Source organism: Mytilus trossulus, chromosome 7, assembly GCF_036588685.1.
Source record: "Mytilus trossulus isolate FHL-02 chromosome 7, PNRI_Mtr1.1.1.hap1, whole genome shotgun sequence".
Taxonomy (NCBI): domain Eukaryota; kingdom Metazoa; phylum Mollusca; class Bivalvia; order Mytilida; family Mytilidae; genus Mytilus; species Mytilus trossulus.
This window is the reverse complement of record NC_086379.1, coordinates 6,155,160-6,183,090: the sequence shown is the minus strand read 5'-3', so window position 1 is coordinate 6,183,090 and position 27,931 is coordinate 6,155,160. Positions and strand designations below refer to the sequence as shown.

At 31.4% G+C, this 27,931-nt stretch overlaps 1 protein-coding gene across 1 annotated transcript; it reads left to right on the top strand.

The window, feature by feature from the left end:
• The first annotated feature begins 710 nt into the window (after positions 1–710).
• On the top strand, positions 711–23,071 carry LOC134724541 (sodium-coupled monocarboxylate transporter 1-like). Its single transcript, XM_063587629.1, has 15 exons — positions 711–1,333; positions 3,196–3,261; positions 3,869–3,920; positions 4,828–4,895; positions 6,584–6,738; positions 8,040–8,180; positions 9,081–9,210; positions 10,352–10,440; positions 11,193–11,305; positions 11,873–11,943; positions 12,856–12,942; positions 18,863–19,044; positions 19,627–19,721; positions 21,296–21,414; positions 21,776–23,071. The coding sequence occupies exons 1-15, from the start codon at positions 959–961 to the stop codon at positions 21,929–21,931; spliced, it is 1,899 nt and encodes a 632-aa protein (XP_063443699.1). The 5' UTR covers positions 711–958; the 3' UTR covers positions 21,932–23,071.
• Positions 23,072–27,931: the final 4,860 nt, after the last annotated feature.

The following is a 27,931-nucleotide window of genomic DNA, read 5'->3' as shown; positions in this document are numbered from 1 at the left end:
ATGTAGATCTTTTGACATATTTATTGACAAATAACAAATTTACAGATACATGTATTGGCAGAACATAATAACATAAAAAAATAAAAAGATGCAATAAAATCTCTGCCCATGCAATTTGAATTATTGAAAATATGATTGTTGTTTATTTGTTGCAAGTAAATAGCTATTTTATATTGGCTAACAAAACAATAAAATTGGGAAGGGAAATTGTGAATGTGTCAAAAGAGACGACAAACCGGCCAAAGAGCAGAAAACAGCCGAAAGTCACCAATCATGGGTCTTCAATAAAGCGAGAAAATCCCGCACTCATGCAGAGACACGCTTCAGCTGGACACTAAGCACAATATGTTTTAGTTCAGTGATAATGGACGTCATACCTAGCTCCAAATATAAAAATGAACTCAAAATAAAAATCATACAAAGCAATAGATTTCTAATACTAGTACTTTGTACTGTTTTTATAAGGATTTTCTTGCCAATAAACAAAATTACGTTAGCTGCATTAGGTCCTCAATCCTCTTCAACTTCGTATTTCATTTTTCTGATTGGAGCGTCACTGATGGGTCTTTTGAAGACGAAACTCGAGTCTGGCGTACACATTTTAATCCTTGTATCTTATGGGTTTATTATTTATACGTTATGATAGAAAAGGTAGTGTCAAAAAGTATTTACTTTTAAAAGTACGAATAAGTATCATATAGTGAATATTTACACAGTGATTTAACAAATCTTTAATATACTGTCTTCCATGCATCGTTTCACATCCGTTCATTCGATGTATCTTGTCAACACTCTATTTATAATAAACTCTACACGGACATTTAAAAGTTAAAAGTGTGAATATTGCATAGAGATGCATGCTCTAGTAGCGTGTGTGAGCCAAATTATTGTTGTGGGAGGTTATTAAAAAACAAACCTGTAGAATATATCATTCTGGATAGTATATTTTAACAGCAAGATGTGGAACAGAACTTACTCGTATAATTTTGAGACTGGTAAATCCGTGTATTTCCATACCTATGACTATGTCGTGTTTGGAATAACGTTAGGATTGTCTGCTTCTATTGGCCTTTTTTATGCCATCAAAGACCGGAAGAAGAAGAGTGAGAATGAGTTCCTCCTGGCCGGACGTAACATGTCTGTGATACCAGTAGCATTGTCTCTGATGTCTAGTTTTATATCAGCTGTAACATTGTTAGGAACGCCAGCAGAAATGTACCGGTACAATACCATGTACTGGTTCATAGTGTTTGGGTTTCTGATCTCAGTTATTTTGTCGAATACCATTTATATTCCAGTTTTCTACAATCTTGGAATTACTAGTGTTTTTGAGGTATGTTCATGTTGTATTTTATAATCAGTATTTGTTTTAGATCATTTTATATTTCTTTATTTGGTTTTGTTTTGTTTTTTATTATCTTAAATTTTTTGCGTGTGAGTATAAAAAATGCATTCTATATCGAATTAAAGCAAACTTTTGTGTTTACTGGAACACGAAACATTCATACACATAATACTACGTTGATTGCTTTTTCTTTGAAACGTCGACCAGTCTTCTTCAAGTCCATAGTGTATGAAACAAAGCTATGATAGGGGAACGTTTGAATAATTTAGTTTGATTCGGTACACATTCAAACTAACGTTCCCACATGTTAAAAGTGTATGGTTTGATTCGGTACAAATTTTACGACCGACCACTCCCGTCCTCTTCCCTTACTTACCTACGGAAATACTGTATGGATTAAGAAGTCACGTTGATGGCGTATATGATGGAGAAATTATATTTACGCTCAAACACTGTAGCAGTGAAGACACATACTAGTATTGTTGTTTACATATAATAATAATATAGATTATTCATGAGATTGTTCATCGAACCATGCCAAACTGGCCAAATAAGTGTCGATATGAATACTAAATGATTTGTAAGCCCGAGGTTACTTATCATTATTTTACAATACTTATTGTACTATACTGTCATGACTGTTAGACCATTTCAATAAGTAGACTGATAAATATAATCACGTGTTGCTTGTTTCTGAATCCTTCTGTGACCATGTGAACTACTAATGCATAAAATGTATTTATTTCACAGAAAGATATTGTTTACACTATGAGACAAAATTAGATTTGACATATATTTTTCAATGCAGTTCAATTTTTTTTAAACTATTTTGTTTACGCATGTAAATTATTAGACAGGTGTATTGTGCAAGCATAAGAAAGAGTTTAAGGCTCCATTTTGAAGACCGTACTTAGACCTAAAATAGTTTACTCAGTTTACAAATTGTGACTTGAATGTAGAGTTGTCTCATTGGCACTCATACCACATCGTCTTGTATCTATTTCCTGTACACCGTTAGTAAGAATGATGTTTTGCACGCATGAATTTCAATATAATCATCGTTATTTCAAAAGTCAATAGAAAATAACAATTACATAATTCCGACGTTTTAAATAACAAGGCTATCAATTGCAAATGTAAATAAATAAACTCATCATAGGTACCAGAACTAAATTTAGTATATACGCCAGACGCGCGTTTCGTCTACAAAAGACTCATCAGTGACGCTCGAATCCAAAAAAGTTAAAAAAGCCAAAAAAAGTACGAAGTTGAAGAGCATTGAGGACCAAAATTCCTATAAGTTTTGCCAAATACAGCTAAGGTAATATATGCCTGGGGTTAAAAAAAGCCTTAGTATTTCCAAAAATTCAAAAATTTGTTAACAGCAAATTTATAAATATAAACATATCAATGACAAAAACGATTCTTCAGAAGCTGGTGTACATAATTGTATTTTGGCGAAAGCAGAATTTTGGCGAGACGAAGGATTTCGTTGTTTATGACGTTTTTAGTTTGACTTTTCTGTTTTCTAAGGAAAGCGATTCATGTTTAAACATATACACAGATGTACTTTTATATGTACAAAGAAAAAAAGAAGAAAATCATCACATGTTCATGATGTTTTAGGGGTTCGTAGGTGGCCTGTTGCAAGGCAAAATTTCTATCCCTATCCAATATACCATCATTTTCCAGTGGTAGTCCAAACCTCGACCACCATCCCAGTTGGCCTCTTTTATTTCAAGACCTACCTATAGTATTTATTGTGAACTTGTTCTCGTCCTGAATATGCATGAAATATTTGCCACTGGACGTTAAGCAACCAACAATCAATCAATCATGATGTTTTACAGTATGTTCATCTCAGATTTGGAACGGTGGTACGAGTTATTTCCTGTATCCTCTACATGATAATGATGGTAAGTATAAATTGCTTTTTCACTGTTTTTCTAGATCTCAAATTACAAAGTATTTATCATTGCAAACTTTCTAATTAAAATGTTTTATGATTTGATACAATAAAGGCAACACTGGTATACCGCTGAAAGTCATAAATCGACTGAAAGAAAACAAACCCAGGTTAAAAAATAAAACCGAGTGAAACACACCAATTATAAAAGGAAAACAACGAAACCACAGAAATACTTAAGTGAAACAAAAAAACAAACGGCAAAATTACATACACAAAAGCGAACTATAACATAACAACTGCCATTTTCCTAACTTGGTACAGGACATTTTGAAAAAAAATAGTTCTTATAGTTACTACATCAGACGCGTTAAGGTATGTTGCTTTGATGTCACACATGCAGTTATCTGCATAAAAGACGCCCAATGGAATAGTTTATATAGAATGAAAAAAAGAAGGCAAAAAGTGTCATATCCTAGGAAAGTAAAATTCGGCATTTCGTATACGGTTTTGCTCATTAATTTCTAATTTCCTAGTAAACTGAAAAGAAGTTTCCATGTTAATGAAAAAACGCTGTATAATTGGTATAATTTTTTATTGTTCATTTATTATTTCAGCTTATTTATATGGCAATAGTGTTGTACGGTCCATCTTTAGCTTTGAATGCAGGTATTCATTGTCTTGATATTACTTAGTTAATATACTCTATTTGGCTTCGTGGAATCATGTTCCTTGTTTCTTTTGTGTTACCAGAAACGTTTAAATAAAGTCTCTTATTTTATGCCGCAACTTCCCGTTGAAGGTTGAAAAACTTGTGTCTAATCCATTTGTTTTGAACAATAAAATACGTTTAAACTAAGACTAACTTCCCGTTAAACAAAATGAAAAAGTTAATGAAGAATATAATGTTGGGTTTGGGTGGGGGATATACCTTATATACCCAAAAATTGAAACAAGGTAAACAGATAAATTACTCTATGTTTTTGTATGTCGAAAAATAAACTATCTTGATAGGTTACTTGTCATCCAACAAGTGATGGCGAAAAGAAAATTACCAATGATGACACCAAATTTTTCTGAAATATACCTCTGACTGTGAAGGAATTAATTTTTCAATTTGGCTGTCCAGTTTTTCCAAAAGAAGGATTGAAACGAAATGATGTTAAACGCTGTACATTTTTATAAGAAATAAGGGCTGGCGCTTTAGTCAACCTTCTTTTTATTGTACAAATAAAAATTAAAAAAATAGGCAGTAAAATGTTTTATCATTTTGTAATTTAGTTTAAATTCGGGGAATTGTAAAAGATAAAATCGAGAATTTTTAAGCAGCAACTTTTTGGAAAACATCAATAGGTCGCTAGTTATTTAAATAGCATACGATATAAACACTAAGGTATGCTTGCCAATGAGACAACTATCCACAAAAGTTCAAGTAAAGTTGATGCAAGCAATTAAAGACAACAATTTGGCATCCAACAATGAAAAAAACCGTATCATATTAATTTCTTGTCATATATAATTCCCTCTGTAAAGTATTTAGCTCTCAATGCTGTTTCTGTTAAATTATCATTTTCAGTAACCGGAATCAGCCTCTGGGGTTCAATGATAGCAGTATGTGCGGTCTGTACACTGTATACGGCTTTGGTATGGATATTCAAATAGTTTTAAACTTATAATTATAAAAATAATCCCAATACGTATACATTTCAGGATAAATACGGTTGGTGACAAATCTGTAAAAATATCTTTTTTATTAGTTCACCTAAAAATATACAGTAAATAAAAATAATGACATGTGTCATTTTGGTCTTTTGTGGATAGTTGTCTCATTGGCAATCATACCACATCTTCTTTTTTATATGGTATACTTGCCAATGAGAAAACTATCCACCAGATTTCAAATGATGCATATGTTAGCAACTACTGTACCAGATCACTACCATCAGCAATAAGCAAGATACAATCCGTATAGTCGGCCATCAATGGCACCAACAAAATTTGAAACAATTCTAACTATAAACCTAATGTATTACAAAACAATTTTTGGAAAACATTATAGATATGAACCAATAACAACCATTTAAAATAGCCGACCCCCAGATGTGGGACATATACATTAAAAATTTGGTGGGTTCAAACACTTTTTTAATCGTTTAATCTAACATTGTTTTATTAAAAAGGTGTTACTTTGGCTATATGTATAGGGAGTTTGATAACACCCAAAACATGTTTAACCCCGCAGCATCGTTATACACCTGTCTGATTGGTGGCTTAGTGCTTTGATCAGGTTGTTTTCCCTTTGACACATTTTCGTTTCCATTATTATTATTTTTTTATTTAAAGAGCTTATTGTGATTTATCCTTCCTTCCCTTAAAGTTAATTCTATTAAGTTAGTCTATTAAGAGTTACCTTACTTGATGTTCTATTTCCATTCTATAAGAATTCAACCCCGCCTCAGTTTTGCTCATGTCCCAAGTCAGTCTGATCTAGTATACATTTCTATTCTAACTTCACACACGTAAACAAATTGTCTCTGCCCATATCGCGTAACCAATAGAATAACTTGTGAAATAGATTATGATACTTAATTCTAGAGCAGCATGAAAGCTGTAGTATGGACTGATACATTTCCCGTTTCGATTCTTATTATTTTTATTTAAGGTTCATGTGGACCCTATGGCTAAAAATGGCCGTATTTTCACCTCAAAATTTTCTCTGAGTACAGGCAAACCTGTGCATCTGGACAAGTTTTAAGGCATATCATGCCCTAGATAAATAGAATTCAAATGAATTGTATGATTTAGAAAATTCATAACTTAACTGGATTATGCTGTACACTTTTTTTCGTCTCTGCAGATGCGCAGGTTTGTCTGTACTCTGAGTAAATTTTGTGATTTCACCTTCCTACCCTTAAAGTTAAATGTCTTTTCAGAGTTACCTTTATACTTGATGTTCTATGTTCTTTCAACTGTTATAAGAATTCAACCCCGCCACATTTTTGCTCCTGTCCCAAGTCAGGAGACTTTGGCCTTTGTTAGTCTTATTCTTATGTTAGTTTCAGTTCATTTATATGATTAGGAGTTTAGTGTGACTTCTATTTGCAATGATCTAGTACACATTTTGTGTATGGCCAGCTGGGTGCAGTATTTTCTCACTGTGTTGAAGACCCATTTGCGATCAGCGCCTGTTTTCTGTCCCTAGGACGGGTTGTTGTCTCTTTGACATTTTATCCATTTCCAATCTAACTTCACACACGTAAACAAATTGTCCCTGTCCATATTGACTAACCAATGGAAAAAATTGTGAATTAAATTATTTAACGTAATTCCAGGGCGGCATGAAAGCTGTAGTATGGACTGATACTATACAAGTACTGATTATGTTTTCTGGAATGCTGATACTTCTGATATTCGGGTGCAAAAAGCTAGAAGGTTTAGATGTAGCATGGCGAGTCGCTGACGAAAATGATAGAATCAAATTCTTCATGTAAGATTTTTATTTTTATGTACATTAAGAGCGCCAAAAAAATGTATTGTAAAATGAGTGGTAAGATAATCTTAAAAGTTAAGGTAGTAAGAAGATATAGGAAGATTTGGTTTGAGTGCCAATAAGACAACTCTCCATCCAGGTAACAGTGTATACAAGTAAATCAGTATAGGTCAAAGTTTCAACACGGAACCTTGTCTCACACCGAACAGCAAGCTATAAAGGACCCCAAATATTACTTGTGTAAAACCATTCAAGCGGGAAAAACAACGGTCTAATCTATATTAAACGAGAAACGAGAAACCCTTATGAACTACATAAACAGACGACAACAAATGAAGGTTCTTATTGTTTTGTTTAGAGAAAACATTAAGAAAGAAAACATCACTGCAATGATTTAAATTATATGACGGGGGTTTATCATATTTTGACTATTTTATCTAGTATGTCTGTTAATAACAGTTCACGCATCATTGTAAATATAACGGAATTTGATGAGACGGTCATCAAAGTGAGAGGGTTAGCGCTATAAAACCAGGTTTAATCCACCATTTTCTACATTTGAAAATGCCTGTACCAAGTCAGGAATATGATAGTTCTTGCCCATTTGTTTTTGATGTGTTTTGATATTTGATTTTGCCATGTGATTATGGACTTTCCGATTAGATTTTCCTCTAAGTTCAGTATTTTTGTAGTTTTACTTTTTACCAAAAAAACGAAAGGAGTAAAACGAAAATCAGAAGGAGCCTGCTGTCTTTACATTCTTAATTTTTTCCTACAATTAAAATTATTTGGGAATAAACTTTACTCATGTTATATGAATAACCTTACTTAGAAAAAGATGATCTAGAAAATCTATGAGGGAACGTTATTTTGATAATGTTTAGTCCTCTTCCATTTTAAATATCAATTACAAAAACAATAACTTATAAAACAAAAATCAGAATGTCTTTAGAACAAACTTTTTAGTCTAGTTGGATTACATAAGTTAACCCAAAAAGGACAGTATGGATTTTTTCCGAATCAGATTCAATATAGTTGGCACAAAACTGCTACGAAAAGGTCAGTATTTAGTAATAAGAAGATCAAAACAACTAAACGGAACCATAAAAACCTCCAAAAATGAACCAATCAAACCCGTCGTTTAAAACTGTATTCCCGAGTAATTAATTTTCATAGAACTAAGGTACACTGCGATTTTTAACCCTTTCATAGATCACAAGTTTCCCTTATCTGTTTTGATAATTTAAAGATTTGAATAAATCAATATTTTGCTAAATCAAACACTGTATATGTTTTAGTCTGAATCCAGACCCTTCCGAAAGACATTCTGTTTGGAATATGATAGTTGGTGGTGGATTTATATGGACAGCTGTATATGGTATAAATCAAGCACAAGTTCAAAGAGCTGTTTCATTTTCATCGCTTTCTAAAGCTAAATTGTAAGTACTTCACGTTTGGGTTATCCGAATAAAGTTGTTGGTGAATTTAGTAAATAAGTATATGTAATGAAGGACCGATCATTTGTGGGAGAGCTTTCAACATAATAATGAAGTCATGTGATCCGCGTTTTAGTAAATAATGTGCGAATCTACAGACTGTTCAGTGTTTATGAACAAGGCAACGTGAACGGCCCAAAAACGTCGCATAAACATATGTTTTGATTGTTGAAAAAGATAAGGCTTCCATTTTACTTGAATGAATGGTATATGAAAGCTTATGATTTTGCTGTGTAAACCAGTTATACTTTTAATTCAAGGAAAAGGTTTATATTGAAGTCTTGGGAAGATTTTAATAGAATTAACACCTATAATAACAATGTATACAGTCTGTTTACAGATAAATAAACTCATCATAGATACCACGATTGAACTTGTATTTGCGCTAGACACGTGTTTCGTCTGTAAAAGACTCATCAGTGATTCTCGAATCTAAAAAGGTTTAAATGGCTAAATAAAGTACGAAATTGGAGGACATTGTGAACCAAATACTCTTAAAAGTTTTGCCAAATACAGATAAGGTAATATATTCCTGAGGTGGAAAAGTCTAAGTATTTCAAAACTTAAAAGTTTTGTAAACAGTCAATACAAAATACTCATACACACCTGCTTCGTCTATTTAATCTTTGATTTTAGCGAAAACAGTCGATATAGGATAGAAGTATAAAATATGACAACGAACACATCCAAACAAATTGATTGCGGTTCTTGATTTGTTTAGTTTGAAATTCAGAAATTTCTTCAACGAACAAATCGAAGTCCTTAAAGAGGAGTTATTATTATTTTATTATTTGTTTATTGCATTTTTGTGTATACCCGAAATCTACTAACATATATTTTCAGATCATTATGGGTAAATTTGGTGTGTATTGTATCAATCCTGTCATTGGTCTGTCTTGTTGGAGTAGTTATGTTCGCTTATTATAGCACTTGTGATCCAGTGCTAGCAGGAATTGTGACAAAATCAGATCAGGTTGGTGTATTTATAACATAAATATCTTGAAAATTATATACAAATAAAAATCAATAGCAAAAATACCGAAGTCCAGGGGATAATAAAAACGGAAAGACCTTTATTATATGACAAAATCGAAAGCTCAAACACATCAAGCGAATGAAAAACAACTGTCATATTCCTGACTACACAGCTACCTTTGCATAGGACTATTTCTGTACTAAAAATCTGTAGTACTGGAAATTTATTTTTAATATTCAGTACAATTTTGTTACTTTAAAATTATTGTAATATTTAGGTACCTGTATTTAGCTGTTGATATTGGCAAAACCTTTAGGAATTTTGGTCCTCAATGCTCTTCAAATTCGTACTTTATTTGGCTTTTTAACTTTTGTGGATTCGAGTGACACTGATGAGTCTTAATTTGTACTTGAAATTTAGGTACTACATATTTTGGGTTACTACCATTACGTTTTCAGCATTTTGAAAGTTTTTCTATTTCAAATCTCTTAAAAATTATGATTTGCAAACATGGAATATTGTATTATTTCGTTACCAAAATATTTAGTACAGGTCAAGTACTGTAAAATACAAGTACCTTAATATTACAATAATTTTAAAGTAAAGAAATAGTACTAAATATTAATAGTAATATATGTTTAGTAGAGAAATAATACCTATCCAAAAGTAGCTGTGTAGATAGTTGCATTTCCTAATGTAGAAAATGAGGGATCAAACCTGGTTTTATAACTAGCTAAACCCCACTTGTATATCAGTCGCATATTGACAACAATGAGTTAACAAAACGAATAGACATTGATGACCTATTAGTGACCTTCTGCGGTTGTGTGTTCTATGGTCAGGTTGTTGTATCTTTGACACATTCCCCTTTTCCATTCTCAATTTCCTAAAAGAAATAAATGTAAACAAAATTGGTACATCAGTACCATAGTTGATCTTCGTTCCGGAAAAAAATATACATATATATATATTATGATAAACTCATCATAGATACCAGGATGAAACTTTGTATTTACGCCAGACGCGCGTTTCGTCTATAAAAGACTCATCTAGGACGCTCGAATCCAAAACAGTAATGTAGGGGTTTTTTTTAAATTCAATGTTATAACCAAAATTGATGGTTGACTTTTTTATGCAGTTAATACCTTTATTTGCTATGGACGTAGTAGGGGATTATCATGGACTTCCAGGACTGGTTATATCGTGTATTTTTAGTGGTAGTTTAAGGTAAGTCTTCATTTAAAAGAAGCAAAATATATAAAACGGAAATTCAAAAATTATCAAAAATAAACTGACAATGCCATCGCATAAAGTGAAAAGATAAGACACATCAATAGAAAAAAAACATATAAATAGAAAAAAAAACCCACAAAACACAAAACACAACACAAAATAGAAAACTAAAGACTGAGCGGCAACACAAACTTAACAATTTGGGCAATCTCTGCTACTCCAGAAGGGTACGCAGATCATGCTCCACGTGTGGGACCCGTTGTTAACCAATGGATACTCTTAATTTTATAATCTTTAACTTAGGAAAAATCATATCATTGACATTCAGTGTTGAATTACTTTATATACTAATACATTTTTGAGCGGAATAAAGATAATTTCTATTCAACACTGAAAACTTTTCGGGTCGCAATTTTTCCAAATTTCAAAGGTAAATTTCCATTCTCTCGGTTTAAAATTTTGAGGATCTGTAATCAACTATTAACTACGAAAAAACGAATGACATCAATTATTTTTGACAGATACATTTGCACGGAATAATCGGTACCACGAAAAGAGAGAACAGTAATACGCTTCTGCTACATAAAATCAACAGTTATCAAATGTCAAAACTAGTAATCTCACTGTTTTTTTTTTATCAAAATAAGTTTCTACAACGTATTGACTAAAAAGAAAATTTGATATATTGTATGAAATTTCCTTTCAAATTGAAATGTGATGAATTTATTCTTTTTAATATATTTCAGCACTGTGTCGTCTGGTTTCAATGCAATATCCGCAATTATTTTAAAGGATTTCATTCTTGTGTGTGCTCCAAATATGCCGTCTGGAACAAGGACAATCATTTCCAAAATAATTGGTTGGTAGAATTAGATTTTTAAAATAATCATGTTTATAACGTTGTTCTATTTCTACTAAAAACCGATATTCAATACTTGTTGACCAAACGGCGATCTGATTTTATTTTAAGTCCGCTTACATATCTTCGCAATGTTAAAATTTCAACACTAAAAAGTAGCAAACATGTGTCCCTCAGTCATATAAAGTGGCAAACATGTGTCACTCAGTCATATGAAGTGGCAAACATGTGTCACTCAGTCATATAAAGTGGTAATGGTGTTGATGTAAGTCTATCAGACTAGTGAAGTATATCTCACTGTACCATATGTCATATTCTTAATTTCTTTTTCGAAAAACTAAGGATTTTCTCATCCCAGGCATAGATTAGCGTAACCGTATTTGGCACAACTCTTTCGATTTTTGAGTCATCAATGCTCTTCAACTTTGTACTTGTTTGGCTTTCTACAAATTTTGATGTGAGTGTCACTGATGAGTCTTATTTAGATGAAACGCGCGTCTGGCGTATTGAATTATAACCCTGGTACCTTTGATAACTAGTATGAATTTTGATGATGTTTATTTTTAGTTCTCCTAGCTGGTGGAGTCTGTCTTGCTGTAGCATATGTCATGTCATTATTAACGTCCTCAATATTAACGGTAATTACAATTAATGCTATTATCATTTTTGTTTAGAACGAAACACATGTTTTCAAAGGTATACTAGACTTATTACGGTAGACAGAAAAGTTTTTAAAATATCTAAAATCAGTACTTTGTGACACAATTATAACGAACAAAGCTGGAAAATTCTGCTTATTTACAATAATAATATTACAATTATACTGGCGTACTAAATTATAATCCTGGTACCTTTGATAACTATATATATATATAGCATTCAGATGCGTTTGATATTAGGAAATATCGACACAAATAAGTATATCGACCTTGGACTTAGTCTTCAGTCGATATACTTCTTTCATGTCGATATATCCTGATATCTACCTCATAGAAAAGCTATGATTGTATATTGTCAATGCTGATATCCTCCATCTTAATGATAATCATAATAAGTCGGATCACAATCAGTTAATGCTTGTTTTAAACTAGAATATGCAAACAGTTTGAATAAAAACATGATGATACGTAGAGTGAGACAGCTATAAAAGAGGGACGAAAGATACCAGAGGGACAGTCAAACTCATAAATCGAAAATAAACTGACAACGCCATGGCTGAAAATGAAAATGACAAACAGACAAACAATAGTACACATGACACAACATGGAAAACTAAAGAATAAAAGATTGAAGATTATTTAATTGAGATATTTCAATGTTTTATACATAACACGAAGATGTCGTATGATTGACAATGAGACAAATCTCCACAATTACAACACTAGTATAAAAGTATCACAAAATACTCGATTTTGATATTAACTTGAAAAAGTCAGGAGATTAAAGTAAAACTGTACTTCACAGACTTCAAGCTACATAAAACAGCACTGTAATTCTGTAATTGAAATGGATTCTTTGAACACTTATTGTGCAATTGTTTGTATTTGCAGGCTACAATTACTATATATGGTCTTCTTGGCGGACCCTTACTTGGAGTTTTCACTCTTGGAATGTTATTTCCATGGGCCAATAAATGGGTAAATACAACTAAGTTGTACATCAGAACAATATTGACTATTGAGAAAGTGTGCAATGTACATTTAGTATGTACATTGTAATATATGTCCACACAAATGGTCAATCCTGGAACTTGTGTTTTTCTGCGAATGGAAATTATCAAAACTATTGTTTACCTTGCAGTTCATTTCGGGGTATATCCGGATGATACAATTGGGCCAACTTGTTTCCTCGAAGGCAACGAATAACGATTTAACAAACAAACAAATAGTATAAGTCAACCTTTTTTCGACTTGGGTATTTGTATGCCCCCGCTGAGGGGTCACTAAGTGTAACTATTGTTCGTCCGTCTATCAGCATCTATATACGACCAAAAAATGTCAAACTAAATGTAAAATATAAAACTTATATTCAATGAATATTACCATAAAACACACAAGTTTTTGATAAATGTCCCATTAAAATGTTGTATTCTAGTAGGGCACCATCTGTGTCACATGAACACATTATCCGTTTATTTTTTTATTTACTATATAAAGCTTTTTACGTATGCAAGTATACTTATGTTTCCTTGACCCTTACAATTTTGGGCTTAACGTATTCTAGATGAAGAGAAATATAGAAAAGCACCTCAAATAGACCACAGTTCTAAAGATTTATTTTCATTTTGATTGTCGAATAGTATTTAAGGTTGAAAACAGTTAGACAAAGTTGTGTGTAAGAATGATTTTGTAATTATTGAATCCTGTAGAGTAGAAGAAGGCCAATCTCTTAATTGTTGATTTAAATTCTGAAGGTACTTAAAACACTAATTGTTCATACCCAATTTAAATTTTTTAATTGTTATTTTAAATATTTGGTTGCTGAGTCAACATATCCTACAAAATCTTTCTCCTGTATGTTTGTTTGTCCATCAATGTATATGTTGAAAAAAATCTCACCAATGATAGCAGGCTTTTAATTTTGTATGCAAGACGCACTCACCCGTGACACTCGAATTCAGCGAACCTTATCATAAATGAATAGACTAATATTGATAAAATTTCATATACTTGTAGAATAATAACTATGATGTAACTCAGTCAAATATGTTCAAGGGAGATAATCGACTTTATTTCTTCATAATTACCAAATGTGGTTATAGTGTCTCGAAAGCGCAACTCCTCAACCTCTAGTTGGATGTGCTTACTATGTATACTAGGAGTTAGGGATGAGCCGCTTGAAATATTAAATTTCATAAGAATGAATAATTTTAATTTAATATATGATAGTTTGCTGACTATTTTACCCGAGTTTTGTCCAACTGTAGGATTACTGGGGAAAATTGTACCTCAATATAAAGGTCATCCCTGGTGATATCAGGAAAGACCTTTATAACCATTCATTTTTTGACAGTCAAGACGCCAAGAGCAGCAGAAGAGTTACAATTATTCTTTAGTTTTCTATGTTGTGTCATGTGATATATTGTTTGTCTTTTTCATTTTAAGCCATGGCGTTGTCAGTTTATTTTCGATTTATGAGTTTGACTGTCCCTCTGGTATCATTCGTCCCTCTTTTACAGTTTAAATTCAAGTGTATAAATAATTGTCAGTGGTGATTTTTCATTGAACTATTTGAAATTACAATACAAGACAATAAAACTAAAACTATATAAAAGAAGGGAGACAACAACTACAGTATATATTTTTAAAGCTAATGAGTGTGTGAACACAATCAGTACCGTTGTATAACTAAAAGAAGAGAGTGGGGCTACTCAATGTTTTATCACTTAATTTTTCTCGTCTAGTCTTTATCAAACTATCTATTAACTTTATCATTTTGTAATAAACTAATGGATCTTTATTTGACAAAAACCATACAAATTTTGATTGGTCATTTCGAGAATTTAAAACTAGTAAATTTAGAGGATAACTCTAAAATTAAACTGGACCTTTCACTTTTAATTGTTGGACATTTAAGACGAAAATGAATTTCATCCTCAACAATGTCATCATTACATAATTTACATAATAATTTGTCTTGGGATATTCCTTAATGTCTTCCCTTTTCTATTTCAATTTTGTTGGTACTGATTCTAGATTCGGTTAACTCATTTACTGTTTTATAAAGACTTAACCGTAAATATTTTTCAAGGCCATATTATTGTTAAATAATCTCTAGGTTCTTAGTTTATTTGCTTGCGCCATGCCGGATTTGTCATTATTTGATAGGTTAAGCCAAAATTTAATCATATTTAATTCGGAGGTTTTTTAATGATAATTGACTTTATCTGAGGTTTAAGGTATAAAAAATATTCTGGGGTTAAAATAAAATATTTTAATATTGAATAAATGCTTCCCAACTGATTATTGTTACATTTTTTAATAAAATTTTGGACTTTCATAAATGTTTCTTTAATGAGGGAGTTATTTTGTTTTAAAAGTCTGACCCAAAATTTAATCGTATTAAGAATAATCTCAAGAGATTGGGGATATCGCCCCAACTCTCCCATCGCTGGTAGAATAGTTGTTGTTATATGTACCTGTATAGAATATTTTACAAAAAATTACATGTAATTTTTTCAATAACAAGATCTTTGCACATCTGCAAAAAATAGTTATCTCCTTTTGATTGTAACTTATTTGGAGAGAATAGGCCTCAAATTTCTAAGCCATGTAATAATATTGGCTTCAGAATGTAGTCAAAAAGATGTAAAAGTGTTTTTACATTAGGTTTAAAATGCGTAAAAAATCTGTTTAATTTAAAAAAAAAAAAAAAAAAAAAAAAGGCTTTTAATGCTTTATTATATAGATTGAAGCATCTGTAAATCTGCCAGATACAGTGAATATAATGACAAGATATTATATTTTTTTCTCATTCTTAAAATAAGCTGACCATTAATTGTGATTTTTTCCTTTTTAAGCTTCCTATGTTATTAAAAATGAACACTTTGGTTTCTTTCTTATTAATTTCTAGTCCCCATTTATTACAATAATCCACTAAAGGGTTACTAGCTACGAGATATATGAAAAACCTAATATATTATTTTTTTGGCTAAATCAATAATGAAATACAAATAGTGAAATAGTAATTCCTTTTTAGTAGCCAATAACGTTCAATTTTGTCAAAATAAGCCAAAAAATACACTGATAATGAATTATTCACATGCAAGTGAATAATTTGACCTCACTGTATCCGTATGCATGTAAACTTTGAATTAACCTCTTAGCTTGAGATGGATAACACCTGAAATGTATGTGTTAACTTATTTAAAGAAAAGAATGTCAACATTGAAAATGAAACAAAGGTAAATCATTCGATTGACTGATTCGATCCACAAATAAACATTCTAATACAGGTAAAAACGATGAAAAACATTTATTTTTATCTGTAATATGAAATTAAATAGACCTAGAATAATTCAACAGCACATGTTTGCTTAATCTATTTATATCTATATGTGTGCTTACATCGCTTACATGGTCATCGGATGACCATAAAGGTCAACTCGATAAATAATTAGATGGCGTCTAGACTCAAATACACACGGAACGAAGCTACGTATTGTCATGCCTGTGTCTTGTTTATTGTTTTATTGAGACTTTTAATAGTTGAGATAAATTGTTATAAAAAAATATCAGAATTTGATTAGAATCGGTGAACAAGAGTTTAACAGCTAGTGCCCCTTTTATTTATCTGAACACTTTTGTAATCCTGATGAAATTTCAGTGAGTGTGTTACTGTTAGTGTGTTCTTATACATATCTTCAATTACATTATAAAATAAATCACTCAATCCGAGCTTTCTCAATCTAAAGAATAAGGCTGAATGCCAAACCTTGTCGAAAGTCTTTTTAAAATCAACAAAACAGATACAGCGGCGTCTATATCCCTGTTTAGTGTATTTATCAATCAAAGTGTTAAGTACAAACATGTGACCACTAGTTCTTTTTCCTTTACAAAATCCTATTTACTCTGGACCAACTATATTTCTTTTACTTATAAACTTTTCTAATCTATCATACGGTATTTTTAAAAAGAGTTTTCCTACACACCTACCTATCGTGATGCCCCTAAAATTTGAGGGGTCATCTTTAAATCCGCTTTTATGTAATGGGACAATAAATCATTTAGCCTGAATCCTTTTTTGTCTGGACCAACTATATTTCTTTAAGTAAAAACTTTTCTTATCTATTATTAAGTATTTTTAAAAGAGTTTTCCTACACACCTACCTATCGTAATGTACCTAAAATTTGTTGGGTCATCTTTAGATCCGCTTTTACGTAATGGGACAATGAATCCTTCACCTATATTTCAGGAAATTTTCCTGCTGTTAATAATTTATTAAATATGATCAAATGAATCAATTAGTTCTTTAATTACAGGTAAGGAATTTGAATTAAGCTTTTTAAAATAGTGTAAGCAATAAGAGTTTGATATACTAGACGTATCTCCCTTCGTATATGCTTCATTACTGAGAGACTGTAGTAAGATCCAATATTGTGACAGATTGATATCTCTCCTGTTGTCAAATTGTACAATAAGATCTTTACAAATCTGTTTATATTTATTCTTCCTAGTTTTTCTATAAAGTTTTTAAAAAAACCTGAAGGAATATCCTCTCACTATAGGGTCGTTACAGTGTGACCTGCAAATCCTCAACATTCCGACACGTACCCTGCTTAATTCGAAAACAAATTCTGGTCCCCCAGTATGTCGGGTTAGACAAGTTACACTGTATCATTTTTTTCAAATAGTTTTTTCCTTGTAATCTAATTGTTTACGCATTTTAATTAAAGAAAAATCAAACCACTTTGGTTGTTTCTTTTTCTTTTTTATATTTAAATTCAAGGAGTTAGGGATTTTAGGAAATATTTGTTTTGCAGAGATATCAATTGCCTCATAGATTATATCATTTAGTTTTAATGTCATATTTTGGGAATCAGAGTCATCTGACAAAAAGTTTGATATTTTTCTTGCATATCATTAGAGGTCAGAGCTGTTTGAAATTTTAATGCAGACTCATCATTCTAAATATATTTAGGAAGGGTTATCTGAGAGTGTTCACTCTGAGTATTTTGAACAGGCACTTTCATATCTATATTTAACATCACAGATACCTGACTGTGATCAGAAGGATCAGCTAAAATTTCATGAACCTTTATAAAAAAAAAAAAAAAAAAACTTTAGTTCCTCTGATACTTTATATTATTCAACTACACTGCTCCCACGAGGATTATGGCATGATAATAGTCCACTGAAAATCCCCTCTGGTTCTGCCATTAAGAATAATTTCCCATGGGTAGATAAGCGCACGTCTTTACTATGACGTGCTGAAATATCATAATCAGGGTTGTAATTATCCGGTATCATATATAGGGAGAAGATTATCTTGGAATTCATTATCTGTAAAGTCCAACTCACCAGTCTCAGTTCTGGCATTCAAGTCACCTGCTTATACAATTGTCCCTAATGTTGAATACCTTGCATAAGCAGGTTTGACTGTATATAAATTAAGTGTGCTTATTATTTACAATATCCTGTTCCCTTCCTGGTTGTGTTTGTTGTCAATTGAAAGCTTACATATGTTTTGTTCAGATTGATAAAAATGATTCTAATCAGTGTTAACAAAGACTCGTTGAACAATATGCACATGACAATTGTTTATAAACATATAACTGCTACCGACTTGACAAGCCAGGGTTGAAGAGGAGCGGTTCGAACTTTTTAATAGCTAATATGCTAATGATAGCAGAGGACCCCCTTCCTTATTTGTAGACAAATAACTGTTGATTATTAAGGAAATCACTAGCATAACTGCAATGGATCCCCTCTTAGGCAGTCAGTGGGTCCCAACTTACGAAAAAATCTGGATCCGACACTTTAACGAATAAAACAATACCAAATATGTCGATCAATGATAAAACATTATTTAATAGAGGACTTGTTTTGTCATTTTAGGGCGGATTGTTTGGACTACTTTCATCATTAGCTGTGAATTGCTGGATTGGTTTTGGTGCGTTTATCAATAAGGTAGTGGTAACACCAACGTCTCCAGTGACAACAGAGGGATGCCGGTTGAATCTTACAACTATTGAGACCATATCTAATATAACAACTACTGCAATTCAAAAAAAAGAAGAGTATGTAAATTATAATATCTATTTAGTTTCTATAAAAAGAAGGTATAGTTGAGTTTTTAATTTGTTTATGAAATGAATGATACTTATTTTGAAGATGATATAAAAAAAAAACATATTTTCTTAAAGGACAGCATTTTTCATTAGATCATGTGTGAGTATACGCACAACGAAATGTAAATAAAATAGATACGTTCATCTGCATATCTTTGAGATACAATTTTTTTGGGCGGGAAAGATGTATCTGATTTTTGTATAAAATTCATTTGAAGAAATTAAAAAATTAATTAAATTAGATATTCTTTTGGAATAGTTAATATCAAATGTGTTGCAAAGAACTGTTCCGGTATGTAAGATGTTTTATTTTAAGACAATGCATAGCCGATCAAATATTTAACCCGAAGAATTCAGTCGTTGTATTGCGTTGCTCTACGCTTGATTAACAAGTATGAGAAAACGATAACGGAGAGAGACTGAATTATTCGGGTATGCAACAACCAGGAAGAGATACCAAATATTTAAAGTTGAAACATTACAAACCTTTTAAAGAAATTATCATCATAAACAATTTTATATATCTTACAGCTACCTGATTATATATAAGATGTCTTACATCTGGTTCACTGGTCTTGGATTACTGGTGTGTGTGGTATTTGGACTCATTGTAAGCTTTATAACAGGTAAACGACAATATTAAGCAAATCTTAGTCCTCACGGTCAGCAATATATATCAATCAGTCTGTAAACATACAATCAAGCTTGTTTGAATTCCACATACAGTTCAGTGCAATCTGTCAAAATAAAATTGACGATATAAATACAAGCTTAACAGAGATGTGTTAGTAACTTACTGATTCATTTTGCTTCATTTGACCGTAAGATAAATCTGATTGTTATCACGAATAGTACAAACTTTTTATATCGAATATGGTATATTTAAATAATGAATATAGTTCGTCCTACTGCGTTGTTCTTGTTTTCCGGAACAGCATTATCTAACTTTTATCTAATTCGACAACAAATTGTTCGAAAACAACGCCTCGGGATGCTTTTGATATAACGGCGATCAATCAACAGTTTTAATTTGAATTTCGAGGCTTGGCGAGTTTTTGAAATAACTTACATGTGACTTTGCGACAGTGACAAAACATCGTTTTGAACGATATTTCTAGGTAGGATCTATAATTTCTGCCTTGTTCATTAGGCAGCATGAAGAAAAATGATCGTTTATTCAATGATTTACAAAATATGTGTTCTTTTTATATGATATAATCAGTAATGGTGGCCTCTTTTTGTGACGTCACGATATTAAATTCATAGTAAAACAATATTATTCGACATTATACTAGTAATTGAAATCGACTTTTGAATATAGGATTTAACAAAAAAACACACGTTGATTACAAAACGAAATAATCAACCGATTGGGATGCGTGTGAATTGAATTGGCTAAATGTTATAGCTAAAATATATAGTTTTGAACATTTCGTATTATTGTATTGATATTCTAGTTTCTTTTTCCTGCTCCAGAATTTTTTTTCCTTTGCTGTTTTAACTTCTGTTGGTTTTTTTTATTATAAGTTTAACCGTTCTTGTTTTCCTTTCTTATTTTCTGGTGTGTAAATATGTTGTGGTGGTAACAATTCTGTATTGTTAGAAAGTTTCTATTTTTATTTCTTAAAGTAGCATTAATAAAAGTTTTACGCCAAAGACACAGAAAACAACCATTGAATATCAGTGTTGTCTCTTTACGTATTACATATAATTTTATTCGGTCTAAATCTAGCTAAGCCATCCTCTTCAAAACTTAATGCTCTTCAGTCGGATTGTTGTCTCTTTGACATGTTCCCAATTTCCATTTTCAATTCTGTTACTAACTAAAGTACAAGTTCTACTTATATATTATATATAAAGAAAAAAGGTGTGTTATGTGTAAATAAGTCTCCATCCATGTCTTAGTGTATAAAAAGTTTGGTCATCAATGCTCTTTGACTTTGTACTTTTTTGGCTTTCTAATTAGTTTGATCGGAGCGTCACTGTTGATTCCTATGTAGACAAAACGCGCGTCTGATGTATTAAACTAAACGCTTGGTACCTTTGATAACTATTAAAATTATCGGTCAAAGTACGGAATACAACACGGAGCCCTGGCTCACATCAAACAGAAAAGCTATAAAAGCCCCTTATATATTATTTGTCTTTTTGAGTTTTTGAACTGGAAAAGCAAAACTGATATTAATCTTGACCTTCATAGGAGCAACAGACCCAAAGAAAATAAATCCTGGTTTAATTTGTCCTGTATTTGATGAAGTTTTACCATGCCTACCTAAGAAAACCAGAAAGAGGCTACATTTTGGCGTTCGTCATGAGGATGTAAGTATAGAAATTTCGAAAAATCCTAAGACTATAAATAAAAAAATCAATTTCTTTTAGTGTTATCTTTCTTTTGATAAAACGTTTAACTAATCATAATCACTAAACGTTTTTTTTTAACTTAGAAAAGAATTTTTGGACTTCAAACTTTTGATTTTAACGACAATGGTCGCAGTATTGATTGAATGCCTGATATTTTTATTAGGTTTCTTCAAAATATTGAATCTAAACACTTCTTATGGAATTGAACGGAAAGTATATTAAAAATGCTGTTAGTTTTGTTTAATAGTAATTTTTGAACGTTGCATTAACTATCACTATGCTGATAAAAACGCTTTTATGAGATATATTTATTTTTTAGTTTGTAAAGTTTTCTAAAGAAAACCCCAAAACCCTAGAGAGAGGAGGATATGATAGGACGCTGTATATAGCAGAAAACACAGATAAAATACCCCATGATGCAATCCGCAGTTTCCCGAAACATTTTGAAAATTCTGACTATAACACTAAACTTTGAATTGAGAAAACGATTTTGTATTATACTATTTTGTATCCTTATAAAAAAAACTGTGAACATTTTAATTCATGTTTTTAGTATGTCCGGTATTACACGTGACAATACAAAACCACAATTTCCTGTTCATGCACATCATAGAATACCATTATATTCAATTTAATGTTTAAAAAATATTTCACTATTCTGTATATACTGCATAAACAACCCATCATATTTTAAATTATTATAAAATCAGCTGATTTAATTTATCTATTGAAAACATCAGAATAAACATAACATTTACTGGGAAGTTAAGTGAAACGTATTTCAATAAATAAAATGAAAGCCAAGTCTACAAAAAGGACAGAATGGTATACTAGCTGAAACACCAAGCGGCGATAAATATTAAAATAAGAAGATATGATGAAATTCCCAATGAGACAACTATCCACAATTCCGATGATGTAAGCAATTATTATATGTTACCCTACGGCCTTTATCAATGAGATAACACTAACCGTTTAGCCGGCTATAAAACGCCCGACCTGAAAATATGAAACAATTTAATTAAGAAAACTTATATAAAAAAAAATAAGAATTATGACAGACATGCGCCCACTATACTACAGGTTCGTGACTTGGGACATGATCTTGAAGAACTCAGCGGGATTAAACATGATTGAAGGCGCCAAAAACAAATTTCTAATAAAAAGTATGTTATGATCGATCAAAATTGCTCATGTTTAGTAGAAAAAAAATATTTTCAAAACCTGGAATCTTTTCAGGTCTATCATTGCTTTTGTATATTGTTTAATATTATGTTTTATGTAAAGGTAATATAAATTGTGTGTTTGGCTTTTGAAATAAAATATGGAAATATGGAAATAAACAGCATTAATCTATGATTAAGTTAATAATAATACTAATGCTAATAGTAATATAATAAAAATAAACGTTGTAAAATTATATATAAAAAAAGCATATTAAGCAAACATGAAAGACAAGAATAAGAAAAATTACGACATCATGATAACACAATGGCAATGGCAGGATGTATCAATACCGAATCACGTCAAAAGGATATTACAAAAATGGACTTAAAAGTTAAGATTAGAAATCGTCTCTCTTTTATAATATGTAATAAAGATGATAAACAATGTCTCGTTCGCCAGAACCTATATTTCAAGACCATGTATAAATTGTGAATTTGATACGGTATATTTATCAACGATATCTTTGTATCTTCGGATGAATTTGTTATAGGAAAAAGGATGATACGTGTGTAAACACTACCCTTTTTCATCAATTTTCTGCTCAGTCACTGGTTTTTTTATAGATATTGAATAGCAGCAACAAACTACTGAATACCGAATGAATTACGAAGTGTATATGTATGCAGGTGAAGTTGGTATTATGTTGCTTAGGTAGAGGAAATTTCTAATCTAAAAAAAAATAATTTGTCATAGATTGAAGCCCTGTTGAGTTCTGATGTATGTTTTGTTTTTATTGTTGTCATATTTGATTGGTTTTACAGTGATTAAGATTAAAACTCAATGTTGAATGCTAAAGCCAAACGTTTTACATTTTTATCTATTATGTCCTTTTATTTTGTTCACACATTGTAATCTATATAATAGAATTTGATGCGACTTTCATACAAGTGAGAGGTTTAGCTAGCTATTTTACCAGGTTTTGTCCACTATATTCTATGTAAGAAGTCAGCAATATGACAGTTGTTATCCAATCGTTTGATGTATTTGAGCTTTTTGATTATGTCATATGATTAGGGACATTCCGTATCGCATTCTCCTTGGAGTTTGGTATAGTTTACTTTTTTAACGGAACCAAAAATGTTCGGATTGTTAATGGAATGAACATTATCAATGTACTAGTACCTGAATGTGATATTAAATTATCCGACTTCTTCGATCTTCATGTTGTAAACAAGTATCTTTCGTATGAAAATAATAAAATGTAGGCAAGGAAAGGCACATACTTCGTTCCCATAGGAATGCTGACAATTTGTTGAAAAAGTCCAGCTTAAAATTCTTATTGACAACATATTTATCAAATATGTTGTTAATGAGAAACTCGAGCATACTGATCACTTGTTCCTACGTATAACATGTTTTGCCTTTTTGGTCAGTATTTTAAACAAAATATGTTGTATGATATCCCAAAGGGGAAGTAGTTCAAATAGTAAAAATACTTGTAATGGAATGTTAAAATAGTTACATTTTAATTTGTAGCCAGTTAATAATATTTTTATTTTCAGTTATGTTGACCCTTTATATAGATATAGGAAGATGTGGTGTGAGTGCAAATGAGACAACTCTCCATCCAAATAACAATTAATAAAGGTAAACCGTTATAGGTCAGTGTACGGCCTTCAACATTGAGCTCACACCGAACAATAAGCTATAAAGGGCCCCAAAATTACTAGTGTAAAACCATTCAAACGGGAAAAACCAACGGTCTAATCTATATAAAAAAACGAGAAACGAGAAACACGTATATATTACATAAACAAATGACAACTACTGTACATCAGATTCCTGACTTAGGTCAGGTGCAAACATTTGCAGCGGGGTTAAACGTTTTAATGATACCAAACCTTCTCCTTTTTTCTGAAACAATAGCATAACATCACAACATAGAAAAATACACGATAAAATATCAATTGGCAGGCTTAAGTCAAGCAGAAAACGTAAGTTAACACACTTTGAACGAGTAAATTTGACACAGTTTATATTTGAATATATTTTGAAAAAAATACACATAATTACGTTCCAGACTAAACGCGAAGGGTCCAAATACTGATAGGGTCTGGAACACATACATATAGTCCACCTTACAAGAAAGCACTGTGACAATTCATTACACTTGGGTTATGGCGAAAGAACATCCCTTTTTCAAAAACGCACAATGTAAAGTGGACATAAAATGCACTAAATAATTCAATCGTTGAATACTGTGATTTTATAAAAGTAACACAAGCAACTACTGAATTGTGAAGTACAAAAGTGGAAATATTCAATTTCTTTTTAAATTGGAACACAATTACCGCTTTATGCGTTAAGAAAGGTTCAGATAAGTCGTCATAACTACTAAAAATACACTTTATATAATCTATCAACGTATATTTGATTGTATAATTGTGGTTTCGAGGTTAATATTTTGGTTGCTGGTTCTTTTTTTTTTAAATGTATTCATGTGGTTTCCTTACTTGTCGTTTGCGACACAAAACGATATCACAGAGATTTTTGGGACATAAATATTGACAAATAACCGATTAACAGATATTTGCTAAACATAATAACATGATAATAAAAAACAGTAGCAATAAAAACTCTTCCTATGTAATTTGAGTTCTGAAACACATGATTGTTATGTATTGAACAAAAATAAATTCTGTTTTACGTAAAGAGCTATATATTGGCTAACAGAAACTAAAAGTTATTTGTTGTGGTCTATCATGTTCTTTAAGCAAAGACATGAAACATTTTCATTACTCCGTATTAAGCCAGAGATATGACAAATGATATAGTCCAGTGTGTGTGGTTTTGTCACATTTATCATTGTTTATGGACTTTCCCTTTTAAAATCACCTTTGAGCAATTTTGTTATAACACTTTTCTCAGAATTGTATCAAAATTTTCTCAAACAGCCTTGTACGATCATCTACTGCCGGAATAACATTTTGTAGTATATCATATATATTTAAATTTATAAATTTCCCCTTTACTTGGCGTCATTACCTTTACAGTTTGAGAAGTTTGTGGAACTCTTGAACAAGGGAACGTTTGCAATACTTTTGGTCCATTTTCACTATCTTGTTTTATCTACGTTTCTCTCCCCTTAACCATACACAACATAGGAGATCAAATTACAATTTAAACCGTGTTATGGAATAGTAAATACGCAAGCCACATCTCAATAAAGTCATTAATTACCTGTTTTGTCAAGTTACTGGGATATTTTTATTCGTATGCAATAATCATATAACTTTATGAATCATCTAAAGAGAATTATAAATACATGTTTTTATTATTACAGATTAGTGAAATAAAATTCACACGTTTATTGCGCGTAATGCAAATCAGTGTTATTGCGTTACATGGTAAAATAAGCCATCTTGCGATTACGCTAAAAAAAGTGGGACAAATATTTTGATACATTGGCAGTTGTATTTTATTTTTACTTTTTAAAGAAATTCAACCTGAGAACGATTGCGAGATAATGACATGTATGTAACAGAAAACAACAAGAAGGTGTCTATAGTACACGGATGCCCCAATCGCAGTAGAATTTTTTCGGTTCAGTGGACCATGACATTGGAGGCCAACCCTCTAAATTGGCATTAAAATTAGAAAGATCATTTCATAAGGAAAGTGTGTACTAAGTTTCAAGTTGATAGGACTTCAATTTCCTCATAAACTACCTTAACTAAAAACTTTAATTTGAAGCTTGACGGACGAACGGACGAACAGACCAGAAAACATAATGTCAAAAGATCCAATGATGCAATCCCCGCTTTCTGTTAACATTATGAAATGTTAGATTGCACTACTAAACTTTTAATTAATTAATTAAAAAAAACTATAGTATACACCTACACTGTTTTTCAAAGTCAATAAGTGAAGGCCAAATCGATATAATTAATAAACATATCGGAATTATATATCAGAGCATGTGACAGTACACTACCACAATTTCCTGTTTGAATACATTGTAGAACATTATCGCCCTGGATATCAAATTTTTCATTTTTCCTATGTTCTACAAAGTCCTCAAAAACCCGCCACATTTTACATTTTGTTATTCTTATTTTCATTTTTGAGATTCTATTTCAGATAAAACTTATCGTTGTAATCTAACTTAAATTAGATTTAAATTAATATACCTGTAAAAGTTCATTACAAGTTCATCACAAATACTGACATACAAATGGTCATAACGACCCTTCTTGATCGCACGGCTTCGTTTCCTGAAAAACATAATGGCTTATAGCGTTTGATATGACGAGGAAATAAGCTGCATGTACATGTACAAAATGTAGTTTTCAATTTTGTACATGTACAAAATGTTGTTTTCTTTTTTGTACATGTACTTTCATTGAAGTTTATTTCTTCAACAGACAAAACGTGATTCGCTGACTGATGGTGCAGGCTGGTTGAAGTTAATAAACAGCAAACGCGTTTCTTCAAAAGATAACAGTAGACGCTTCCATGAAACCATATGCACAGTCGGTGAAGAAATCTGGGTTATGAGACAAATGCGACTTTTATGTTTTAAAAAGTCATAAATGATTACATTTTCCGTAGAGCTAAAATAAAAAAAAAACGTCCTCTGATCTTAAATTATAGAACATCAAATTAACATTTATTTCATAAACAGATTAGATAATCAAAAAATTTAATATATTAATTGTGTTATAAAACAATACTTATTTTTTATTCAAATGCGTAAATTGTATTGCGTTAAAAACATGGTGGCACTATAATAACACTAGTTTACATGATGTGAGTGGTATATCAATGATAAACTGACAACGATATGGCAAAAACCGAATACAGACGTGAAATGATATAATGTAAAAAAAGAAAATGTGGCATGATTACCAATCAGACACCTTTCCAAAAAGGATTTTGGTTGCCTATAAAGGGAATAACTGAAGCATGACGGAAGCGGCTCCCTTTAAGGCAGTCAGTGGGCCCCACAGAAAATTTTTGGATCCGCCACTGAAATGACTCAGAAATTAACAGATATAGGTCACCGTACGGCCTTCAACAATAACAAAAAATAAGCCAATACCTTAAATATAGTCAGCTATAAAAGGTCCCGAAATCACAAATGTAAAACAATTCAAACGAGAAAACTAACGGCTTGTTTATGTAAAAAAAATAATGAAATATGTAACACAACAACAAACGATCACCACTGATTTATAGGCTCCTGACTTGGGACAGACACATACATACAGAATGTGGCGAGGTTAACATGTAAACGGGATTCCAACCC

Coding starts and splice junctions, on each gene's coding strand:
- LOC134724541 (XM_063587629.1), top strand. CDS start 959: ATGTGGAACAGAACTTACTCGTATAATTTTGAGACTGGTAAATCCGTG. Junction 11,306..11,872: donor AATCATTTCCAAAATAATTG/GTTGGTAGAATT, acceptor GTTTATTTTTAG/TTCTCCTAGCTGGTGGAGTC. Junction 19,045..19,626: donor GCAATTCAAAAAAAAGAAGA/GTATGTAAATTA, acceptor TATATCTTACAG/CTACCTGATTATATATAAGA.